Here is a 12,740-nt window from a genome sequence, read left to right as displayed (position 1 = left end):
CCGTACACATTCATCGATGAATTTCTGCCGCATTACACCCCTCAGGCTGAAGAAATCGAATTACCGCACGCACTTTACACTTGGCGGGAGATGCTATTGTTGTAAACAAAGTGACGCGGCGTGATTGAAGGCCATACTAGAGACGCTGCGCAACACATATGCGTGAAGGTTCATCCGATTTTTGCGCGGGTTTTTATTTCACGACCGATCGGACCTTTAAAAAAGACCATCGTACAATACCGATCGATCGACGTGCCAAACTTGTTTACGGTTTCATTAGTTTATCGTTTATTATAGCGGTTTTTAAATGTCTTAAAGACAAAGAGGAAAAAATAGCGGTCATTTTTATCTATTAATTATACAATTTTTAATTTGCGTTTGTAAAACTTGTTACTTTAAAATTACTTACTTTGTCAACGATCGCATCGTAGGAACGGAATGGAACGCAAAGGTGGTAGGAGCGGGAGTTTCACAAATTCTCCCTTTGAATCGCAGAACCTGGACAGTGTCACTCGCTGCTGTACGATTCTATAATCGGGCATGTTTAAGGGTTTATTTTTAATGACATGTCTAAGTTTTATTATATTTTATGTACGAATTTATTAGCATTCCATATTCGTTTGTACCAGCGTTCTCGAACCCATTTTTGGGTCCGACTGTAGGAGGCCAGGCTTTTAAAACCTGACCTCCTGACGTAATTCCCCTTCAGACCGTCCACTGAAGTCCTTTCGGTGGTAACGTTTCATAGGCTAGCAGGAATACGCCACAACGGGGCACTAACTATAAGGAGGGAGCAATGGCGTCCCCTTCTGTGGAGGAAGTCGCAATTACTGATTTAATTTAATTTATTTAATTGTAAGTATTTTTAAGGACATTACATTGTATCTTAAATTTACTTTATTTTTTGTTTTAGGAAACCGTTAATAGTTTGCTTCCAGTTTTTGAAGATTTCCTTGATAAAGCACCTGATTCTGGTAGTTATATTGATGGGTTGTCTCGCTAGACATTTGGATAGGGACGATCGTAAAATTAAACCGATTGTCGGTAAACTAATCGATGCATTATCAACACCTTCACAACAGTTCAACAATTCCTCTTCTATTTACCATTAATTTTATTTACATAGTTAATATGGTTTTATAAAATGAATGCGAGTCAGAAGATCATTTAAAAAAAAATTTTAGTTACAAATTTTTTGCGTTGTTAACCACTAATCTACAAACTATTTGTGTAGATGATCAGACAGGTATTTTACGGACAGGTGGACCACAGACCAAATAGTCTGTGGTTATTAATAGACCTCTCGGAAAGTTTATTGAATCTGCTTAATTAAACGGTAATGTATTAAATATACTATGAAACGATCAGTTTGAAATGGATAGTGTAGTGTTGTTTTATCGTCTTAAATCCATAACTAAATGTACTGCAATCTTGAAGATTTTGTGAATTATATTTGTATGCGTGTGTTTTTTCTGAGCCCATTTTAGCCGGTTTTACATGTGTCATTTTTGTATCTGTATTACAATTGTTTAAGAATAAAAAAGCAGTTTGAAACAACTTACGAGATGATGAATTTTGCACGAAGTATAATTTAGTAATTGCCAACACCCGATTTAAAAATCATAATAGAAGAATATACACTTGGAAAAAGCCAGGCGATACTGCAAGGTATCAGATAGATTATATCATGGTTAAGCAAAGATTTAGAAATCAACTCGTTGACTGCAAAACTTTCCCTGGAGCAGACATTGATAGCGACCGTAATTTGGTGATAATGAAATGTAGATTGGGGTTTAAAAACCTGAAGAAAAGGTGTCAGATGAATCGGTGGAATTTAGAGAAGCTTGAGGAAGAGGAGGTAAAGAATATTGCAAGAGGTCTGAGTAAAAAAAAAAAGTAAGAAAATGTAGAAGAAGAATGGGAGAATGTTAAAAAGGAAATTCTTAAATCAGCAGAAGCAAACTTAGGCGGAATAAAGAGAATCGGTAGAAAACCTTGGGTTTCAGACGATGTATTGCAGCTGATGGATGAACGTAGAAAATATGAGAATGCTAGTGATGAAGAAAGTAAAAGGAACTATCGAAAATTAAGAAATGCTATAAACAGGAAGTGCAAACTAGCGAAAGAAGAGTGGATTAAAGAAAAGTGTTCAGAAGTGGAGAGAGAAATGAACATACATTGGTAAAATAGACGGAGCATACAGAAAAGTTAAGAAAAATTTTGGGTTACATAAATTAAAATCTAATAATATGTTAAACAAAGATGGTACACCTATATATAATACGAAAGGTAAAGTCGATAGATGGGTGGAATATATTGAAGAGTTATACGGAGGAAATGAATTAGAAAATGGTTTTATAGAGGAAGAAGAGGAAGTTGAGGAGGATGAAATGGGAGAAACAATACTGAGATCTGAATTTAAGAGAGCATTAAAAGATTTAATTGGCAGAAATGCTCCTGGAATAGACGGAATACCTGTAAAATTACTGCGCAGTGCAGGTGAGGAAGCGATTGATAGATTGTACAAACTGGTGTGTAATATTTATGAAAAAGGGGAAGTTCCATCAGATTTCAAAAAGAGTGTTATAGTCATGATACCAAAGAAAGCAGGGGCAGATAAATGTGAATAATACAGAACAATTAGTTTAACTAGTCGTGCATAAAAAATCTTAACTAGAATTCTATACAGAACAATTGAGAGGAGAGTGGAAGAAGTGTTAGGAGAAAACCGATTTGGTTTCAGGAAAAGTATAGGGACAAGGGAAGCAATTTTAAGCCTCAGATTAATAGTAGAAGGAAGATTAAAGAAAAACAAACCGACATACTTGGCATTTATAGACCTAGAAAAGGCATTCGATAACGTAGACTGGAATAAAATGTTCAACATTTAAAAAAAATTAGGGTTCAAATACAGAGATAGAAGAACAATTGCTAACATGTACAGGAACCAAACAGCAACAGTAACAATTGAAGAACATAAGAAAGAAGCCGTAATAAGAAAGGGGGTCCGACAAGGTTGTTACCTATCTCAGTTACTTTTTAATCTTTACATAGAACTAGCAGTTAATGAGGTTAAAGAACAATTTAGATTTGGAGTAACAGTACAAGGTGAAAAGATAAAGATGCTACGATTTGCTGATAATATAGTAATCCTAGCTGAGAGTAGAAAGGATTTAGAAGAAATTATGAATGGCATAGATTAAGTCCTAAGTAAACGTGGCCTTCCTACACAATTTTTTCCTTCTACCTGTCCCTCCAATATTAAAGCGACTATTCCAGGATGCCTTAGTATGTAACCTCTCTTCTTTTAACTATATTTTTTCAAATGCATCTTTCTTCATCTATTTGCCACAACACCTCTTCATTTGTCACTTTATCCACCCGTCTGATTTTTAACATTCTCCTATAGCACCGCATTTCAAAAGCTTCTAATCTTTTCTTCTCAGATACTGAGATTGTCCATGTTTCACTTCCATATAAAGCGACACTCCAAACATACACTTTCAAAAATCTTTTCCTGACATTTAAATTAATTTTTGATGTAAACAAATTATATTTGTTAATGAAGGCTCGTTTCGCTTGTGCTATTCGGCATTTTATATCGCTCTTGCTTCGTCCATCTTTAGTAATTCTATTTCGCAAATAACAAAATTCTTTTACCTCCATAATCTTTTCTCCTCTTATTTTCACATTTAGTGGTCCATCTTTAAAATTGACACCGTACATAACCAGTTCCAAGGTACATGATCTGAAAAGGTTAATGAAAAATGTACAAAAAAATTTTTTGTTCGGATGGATCCATACAAATATTATTGAATATCAGTATTTTACGGGAGTTGTGTACCCGATAAAAATCTACTTTACTGGAGGACGAAAAGTAACCAAATAAAAGTTATTTTTTAATAATTTTCAACTACTTCATGCAGCCACTTTTTTTTTATAAGACCCTTTATTTTTAAGAAACTCCTAAAAATATGCGCTTAAAATAAGTCATGCTTAAATGTCTCAAAAATAACCAATCTTTAAAACAGTTTTCATCATACTGGGGAAAAATTTGGACCCACATTTTATGCGCTGAAAAAATGAAATTGTTTTCATAATTAATTTACAAAGCGAGATCACTTTTAATAAATAAATAAAAAAGTGACCTTGCGATAAATATATATATCTATATATGTAGAGTTTGTTATTCAGAATCAGATTTTGTTTATTTGTGATAGGTACAAGAAGCGGTTGCAAATTGTTTGCCACCGTTAGTGCCGGCGATGAAGGAAGATGCTCCTGCTGTAGTTCAGAAATTATTACGTCAGTTATTAGAATCTGAAAAATATGGTGAAAGAAAAGGTGCCGCGTACGGGTTAGCTGGACTTGTTAAAGGAATGGGTATATTGGTTTTAAAACAGTTGGATATTATGAGTACTTTAACTAATACCATACAGGATGAGAAGAATTATAGGCGACGTGAAGGTACGTACTTTTCATTTACACATATATTTTTTTTTTCAATCTTGTTAAACACCCCCAACATCCCCGGCCTCCGCCATTAGGCGATGCGCAGGAATGTCGGAGTGTCGTGGCAGTTGACTGCTCCCCCTGTCTTCCCTTTTCTGTGGCGTCGCATCGGGGTACTCTCAGTTTCATCAAGATGCAGTAGCCCTCTCTTCTGGACGACCACTACATCCGTCCACTGAGGGGCTACCCTTCCCGTCCCTATATTAGGTTGCCGGCTCTCACACCTGAGAGTCCCAAATGCATCATCGGAGCACCCCAACTGACCTTCAATCTTGCATATGAAGGAGCCAAACCGCCTCTGCATCCAGGCTTCCTCCATGGCTCTGCACGCCGACCACGATTCGCTCCCTGTCCTTTTTTTTTTCACACCCATCCGCAGGACACATCACAGGTGATAAAACACACTAACTCACACCACCGCTTAGCCGCCATCAGGAAAACGCAGTTAAGCCTAGTAACACACCCATGCAGAAAATACATAATGAATAAAAGTCTACTCTTCCCATCTGTCTCATTTTTCGGCTTTGTCACCGCTGGTCGTGGCCTTCCTACACACGATCGCAGTGATCGTGTTTGCAATCCCACCAGCAATAGAAACACAAAAACATATACAAAAGAAATGAAATACACACTTCAATAAAATAAAATTAGGTAAACACAGTAACTTCCCGCTGCTGCGGCAGTTCTCGTCGTAGTCAGCCACCACTATCACGTTGGCTGCGATTGCACTCCTCAACCAGCAGCAAACACACAAAACAACTCGATAAAATGAAATAAAATAAGATAAAATAAAACACAATCAGGACAATATTGAAGAACCTTCCCTTCAGTTGCAGCCCATCACGTTGGTGTCTGAACTTATTCCTCCTTCCACAATCAGCAGGCACGTTCGCTGTGACTGCCCTCGTAGCCGTTAGCAGGAACGGAAACACAATCAATAAAATAAAATAATACCACAATCATACAATACAAGGAAAATACATAATAAATGAAACCCACACTTCATGTTGTCTCTTCGGCGGTGTCACTTCTAGCCATGGCCCTCCTGCACACTGTTGAAGTGATCGTGCGAGCCGGCCGTAGAGTACCAACCACAGTGACAATGGAGACAATGAATTCACAATACAATACAACACAAAAATAAAATATATAATAGAAGAAACACACAGTATACTCGCTAGGGACATTGCTGCTTACCCGCGCCTAGAAGTCTTCTCCCCACTCTGTTCCATGTTCCTCCTTCATATTCAGGATGCTAGCCACCATGCTCTGTACCACCTCCCATTTTACTACTCTATAAAAAAAAACACATAAATATATATATATATATATATTATATTAATATATATATAATATATGATATATATATATATATATATAAGTATAAAAAAAGTATCATAAATAAGTGCATATTAGATCCAAATTGAAAAAGTTCAGATTTATGTGATTTTAGTATGAAAAACTTATAAAATTTATAAAATAAATTTTGTTTGTATAAAAACAAATTTTATGATTTACGCTTTTTAATATTGGTTAAAAGATCTTATTGATTGTTGGGAAATTTTTAAACTGAAGCACAAAAAGGTCGTTTCTTTTAGTGAAAAAAGTATTTTTTTGTAGGCCAAAATATTGTACTGTATAATGCAAAAATAGTTACAGTTATGCAATCTGATAAAGTTAGGCATTGTTAATACTGATGTATACTGATGCATTGTAAATTGCTGTATATATGAGGGTTATTTTTTTTCAAGGTCCGATCGGTCACAAAATTAAAACCACAGTGCAAATAAAAAATTTTTATTTGTAACAAATACTTACATAGTTACGCTATTTCTCTACATAGCCGCCACTCCGATTTAAATATTTATCGTAGCGTGGTATCAACTTTCCAATACCCTTGTCATAGAACGGAGCCGCCTGTGTTTTCAGCCATGTTTCTACGCTGGTCAGCAGCTTGATGTCTGTGCCAAAACTTTGTCCTCCTAGCCGGCGTTTCATGTGCAAGCAAAGAGGTGAAAATCGGATGGAGCCAAGTCTGGTCTGTATAGTGGGTGATCAAACACTTCTCGACGAAAACGCTGCAGGAGTTTCCTTGTTACAGCTGCAGTGTGCGGCCGAGCATTGTCGTGGAGAAAGACAGTGCCTGATGACAACATTCCTCTCCGCTTATTCTGAATCGCTCTTCGTAGAAGTCGTTGAAGAGTCATGCAATATGAGGCTGCAGTAATGAATTTCAGCTGCATTACACCCCCTCGGCCTGAAGGAATCGAATTATCGCGCACGCACTTCACACTTGGCGGGAGATGCTATTGTTGTAGACATGTTTACGTGGTAGCTGCCTGTTCAGAACTAAACAAAGTGATGCGGCGTGATTGAAGGCCATACTGGAGACGCTGCGCAACACATGCGCAAAGGTTCATCCGATTTTTGTATGGGTTTTTATTTCGCGACCGATCGGACCTTGAAAAAAAAATAACCCTCGTCTGTATATATATATATATATATATATATATATATATATACACTACATACACTATATACACTACATATATATGTAGTGTATATATATGTAGATATAAAAAATAACCCTCGTGTGTGTGTGTATATATATATATAGATTTTTTTTCTGTAAACAAAATATTCATATAAAATTATTACGTGCAGTATAATTAATATGTTTTGAAACATGTTTTACAGGTATCACATGATAAGCTTTTTCATGACCTCTGCTCACCTGATGTGAAAGCGTGATAACATTTAACGTAACATAATCCTTTAACACCACCTTTCCGTGCGTGCATCATCGAGTTAATGAATTGCCACTTACTGCTATATAACTTTAATTTTTCACACCGAAATACGAAGGTATAATAATTATTTATTTTGTTGCAGGCGCTCTTTTTGCATTTGAAATGTTGTGTCACATGTTGGGACGTTTATTTGAGCCGTACATAGTTCACGTTTTACCTCATTTGTTACTTTGTTTTGGCGATGGAAGTCAGTATGTTAGAGATGCAACCGACGACTGCGCCCGTGTTGTTATGAGTAAATTATCGGCGCATGGTGTTAAGTTAGTATTACCTTCGTTATTAGCTGCATTAGAAGAGGATTCTTGGCGTACTAAAACAGGTTAGAATGTGTATAATTATATATATATATATATATATATATATATATATATATATATATATATATATATGAGTAAAATATTTTATAAAAATGGTTTCCAAAGTTATTATATTAAAGTGGTGCGTAAAATATTTTGTTCGATATAACATAAAGAATCTACACCACCTATTTTCTTTCAGCAAATGTTTCACTGTATTCTCTCTAAAGAAAAACCCAGATACAGTAGTATATACATGGACTGGTCAAAACAGAATGATACCGTTGCATACGCATTTATTGTTAATAATCGAACCTATATGTTTGGTCTACCTAGTACTACGAGTGTCTTTACTGCTGAATTATACACCATAAATAAGACTGAATGTCAATAACTCTAAGTATCGTCATATCCTTGTTGTATGTAGTGACTCGTGTAGAAAATTTTTATTCCACACATCCTATTGTCACCAAATTCAGTGTTGCCATGGGGCTCCTCTTGCAGAAAATCTTGTCGTGAGGAAGCGGTCCTTTGCCGGTTACGATTAGGACATACGAGGATCACACGCGAATACCTAATGTCAGGAGAAGCCCCATCCCTATGATGCACATGATGCAACTGCCGCATGACTGTGCACCACATTCTCGTGGACTGCATATGTTATGCGGTGTTGCGTCGTCAGTTTAATCTACCTAGAAATATCTAGTGATATCTTGTGCAATAATAACGGAATTTTGGACCGGATGTTTCTCTTTTTGCATAGTACCAGGTTACTGCAAAAAGTTTATTATCATATATATTTTTCTGTTAGAAGAGTTTTTTTGGATAATTTTAACCTTTACTTTCAATTTTGATTTTTTCGGTTCTATGTATTTAATTTTACTATCCCGGTAGGGGACCTTTTGCACAACCCATCGGAATTAGGTAAGTTTTATATAGTTTCTTTATTCTATTATTTTAACTTTTATATTTTATCGACTTCGTCTCTGGTATTAGTTTTGAGTTTTATTTTGCCTTTTAGGCACGTTTTAATAAATTTTTATTATACGATTAATATTACATTTACACCTTATAAACTTTGTTATTTTGGAGATATTTCAGCCTTTTATTAATAAAATTCCGGGCGATAACGGCCAGGCGTTTTTCACCCACAAAAAAAAAGAAAAAAGAGTTGAATTATCGCAACACACAAGTGAGTTTCTGCTGGATCTCTAGCTAATGAACCTGCAGATTCAATTGCTAAAGACACATATATTCAACCACCCTTTACTACCTGTTTAGTGTTGTCTCCTTCAATGTAGTTCTTCTCTGATTGCACACACTTATTCCAGTGCTTCTGCCATTGATGGTAACAATTCTGAAACTCATCTTCTGTAATATCCTCCAAGACCCTCGTCACAGTTCCAAGACACTCGTTTATGAAGTCTTTCCAAAATTTCTTTGTAGAAATATCGGTTAACTGTTTGTCCAGGAGGCACCCACTCTTTATGAACAATTCCCTTGGAATTGAAGAAGCACACAAGCATACATTTCACTTTTGACCTTGAGATGCGAGCTTTTTTTGGTCTGGGTGATCCCTTTGAGTACCATTGCGAACTTTGGCATTTTGTCTCTGAATCGTATTGAAAAACCAACCTTCATCACCAGTGATAACACGGCTCAACAAATCTGGATTTGTTGAGCCGTGTTATCAAATTTCATTTCCGTTTGCTGTAACAGATCGGCTGCCACATTTTTCCGTGTTTCTCGCTGTTGTTGTGTGAGATTTTTGGGGACAATTTTTGCACAAATCTTTCTCATACCAAGATCTTCAGTTAATATTAGCCGAACCGTTTCTCGATCGAAGTTGAGTTCTTCTGCAATCATTTTCACGGATAATCTTCAATCAGATACGATTTCACGCACTCTGGTCAAGTTGACATCTGTCCGTGAGGTTGATGGTCATCCACTGCGGTCTTAATCTTCAACATTCGTTCTGCCTTCACTAAAAATGTTATGCCACCGAAAAATTTGAGCTCTTGACATAACCTCCTCTCCAAAAGCCTTTTAAAGCTTACCGTAAGTTGTCGTCGCGTTTCAACAGATTTAACGCAAAAAGAAATGGCATACCGTTGTACAATATATTGCGGTTTCATTTCTGTGATGAGAGACACAAACACGTGTTCACTTATTACACAACTCATGACTGAGCAGTTGCATCAATGTGCCGCTTGGACCAGAAGTAGCGTATAGACCAAGGTCAAAGATGGTGTGCCTATGCAAGGTGCAGGGTTGCCACATCTTGTAAAGAAAAATCAGTCTCATTACTTTATTGTCGCACCTCGTATAATTTATTTTTATTAATTATTTACACTTAATTTATTTGAACTGATGGTGAAAGAAACTAATAGATCCATCAGCCAATCAATATTTAAATGCAAATAGAGATGGGCTGTTTGAATCATACTGAAAATGGAAAAATATTACCATTTCTGAAATGAAAGGTTTTATAGCTTCCATACTGAATATGGGGATAATTAGAGAACCTAGTCTTAAGAGTTACTGAAATACAGTATCATCTCAGGCAATCCCTTGGTTTGGTAAAATATTTTCATCGCACCATTTTAGAATTATTTTGAAATTTTAAAGCATAGATGTTACAAAAATTTCAATAACTCTGTAAATAATATGCAATTTTAAGTGAAATATTTTTTATTTTGTTCACAAATAATTTTAGTTTTTATAAACAGTGATACATTAGATATAAATAGCAAGGATTTTTTTCAAATAAAGAACAAATTCAGTATTTAAAAAAAAAAAGAAAAGTATAATTTTATTTTTTATATAATTAATCAAGGATTTAACACCATTTTGGATCGCAGCACCATAATCTACATAATTTACTGAGTAATTACAATTTTTTCATAATTTTATCTCGTGTATATTGTTATTTCTGTGGCATTTCTATCAAACATCTTTTTCTGGACCACTGAATGTGAAAATAGGAGGAGAAAAGATTATGGAGGTAGAGGAATTTTGTTATTTGGGAAGTAGAATTACTAAAGATGGACGAAGCAGGAGCGATATAAAATGCCGAATAGCCCAAGCTAAACGAGCCTTCAGTAAGATAATTTGTTTACATAAAAAATTAGTTTATATGTCAGAAAAAGATTTTTGAAAGTATATGTTTGGAGCATCGCTTTATATGGAAGTGAAACTTGGACGATCGGAATATCTGAGAAGAAAAGATTAGAAGCTTTTGAAATGCGGTGCTATAGGAGGATGTTAAAAATCAGACGGGTGGATAAAGTGACAAATAAAGAGGTGTTGTGGCAAATTGATGAAGAAAGAAGCATTTGGAAAAATATAGTTAAAAGAAGAGACAGACTTATAGGCCACATACTAAGGCATCCTGGAATAGTCGCTTTAATATTGGAAGGACAGGTAGAAGGGAAAAATTGTGTAGGCAGGCCATGTTTGGAGTATGTAAAACAAATTGTTGGGGATGTAGGATGTAGAGGGTATACTGAAATGAAACGACTAGCACTAGATAGGGAATCTTGGAGAGCTGCATCAAATCAGTCAAATGACTGAAGACAAAAAAAAAATCTTTTTCTGAAAAATTTGCTTGAGGCTTTTAACTAGTACTTACAAAATAGGCTTCAGGTCGTAAGGGTTAATTTTCACAATGGAATCAAATTATTGAAATATTTTTCTTTTTTTAGTAGGATGACATAATAATATGACAACTTTTTATCATTCCTGGATGATGGTATTAATATGTATTTTTCATTAGCTCTTTTTCTTTTATATTGTATAATTTTTTTTACGATGGTAATATTTTATAACTATTATTATTATTATGTTTTACTTTTCATTGAACAGGTTCAGTAGAGTTGCTGGGTGCAATGGCTTATTGTGCTCCTAAACAGCTGTCTTCATGCCTTCCAAGTATCGTACCAAAGTTAATCGGAGTGCTAAGCGATTCGCATATCAAAGTACAAAAAGCTGGTGCTCAAGCGTTGAAACTTATTGGTTCGGTTATTAGAAATCCTGAAATTCAAGGTATGTAATAATAATACAATTTAACTGTACGTACATTCAATTTTTCGTTTGAAATTTCATGTTTATTATTAGTTTTATGTCATGATACCAAATAAAGCAGGGGCAGATAAATGTGAAGAATACAGAAGAATTAGTTTAACTAGTCATGCATCAAAAATCTTAACTAGAATTTTATACAGAAGAATTGAGAGGAGAGTGGAAGAAGTGATAGGAGAAACCAATTTGGTTTCAGGGAAAGTATAGGAACAAGGGAAGCAATTTTAGGCCTCAGATTAATAGTAGAAGGAAGATTAAAGAAAAACAAACCAACATACTTGGCGTTTATAGAACTAGAAAAGGCATTCGATAACGTAGACTGGAATGAAATGTTCAGCATTTTAAAAAAATTAGGGTTCAAATACAGAGATAGAAGAACAATTGCTAACATGTACAGGAACCAAACAGCAACAGTAACAATTGAAGAACATAAGAAAGAAGCCGTAATAAGAAAGGGAGTCCGACAAGGATGTTCCCTATCCCCGTTACTTTTTAATCTTAAATGGAAGTAGCAGTTAATGATGTTAAAGAACAATTTAGATTCGGAGTAACAGTACAAGGTGAAAAGATAAAGATGCTACGATTTTTCTGATGATATAGTAATTTTAGCCGAGAGTAAAAAGGATTTAGAAGAAACAATGAACTGCATAGATGAAGTCCTACGCAAGAACTATCGCATGAAAATAAACAAGAACAAAACAAAAGTAATGAAATGTAGTAGAAATAACAAAGATGGACCGCTGAATGTGAAAATAGGAGGAGAAAAGATTATGGAGGTAGAAGAATTTTGTTATTTGCGAAGTAAAATTACTAAAGATGGACGAAGCAGGAGCGATATAAAATGCTGAATAGCACAAGCGAAACGAGGTGCAGGTACAGGTGCAGCAAACATTTCTCAGTTTTTTTTTGTTTTCTGAGGTATGAACACGATAGGTACAGATCAATCAAACAAAATATATTTTTTTTTTTTGGTTCAGTCATTTGACTGGTTTTATGCAGTTCTCCAAGATTCGCTATCTAGTGCTAGTCGTTTCATTTCAGT

General features: G+C 35.3%; 1 protein-coding gene across 1 annotated transcript in view; it reads left to right on the top strand.

Moving 5' to 3' along the window:
- The first annotated feature begins 1,234 nt into the window (after positions 1-1,234).
- LOC142323422 (stalled ribosome sensor GCN1-like) overlaps positions 1,235-12,740 on the top strand; it is a 66,378-nt gene continuing 54,872 nt past the window's right edge. Inside the window, exons 1-4 of the mRNA XM_075363019.1 lie at positions 1,235-1,246; positions 4,221-4,467; positions 7,405-7,641; positions 11,483-11,662. Coding sequence (XP_075219134.1) covers positions 1,235-1,246; positions 4,221-4,467; positions 7,405-7,641; positions 11,483-11,662 — 676 coding nt within the window. The remainder of the gene's footprint in view (positions 1,247-4,220; positions 4,468-7,404; positions 7,642-11,482; positions 11,663-12,740) is intronic.

This window comes from Lycorma delicatula, chromosome 4 (genome assembly GCF_047948215.1).
Source record: "Lycorma delicatula isolate Av1 chromosome 4, ASM4794821v1, whole genome shotgun sequence".
NCBI lineage: Eukaryota > Metazoa > Arthropoda > Insecta > Hemiptera > Fulgoridae > Lycorma > Lycorma delicatula.
Note: the sequence above shows the minus strand (reverse complement) of the source record. Positions and strands in the feature narration are given on the sequence as shown.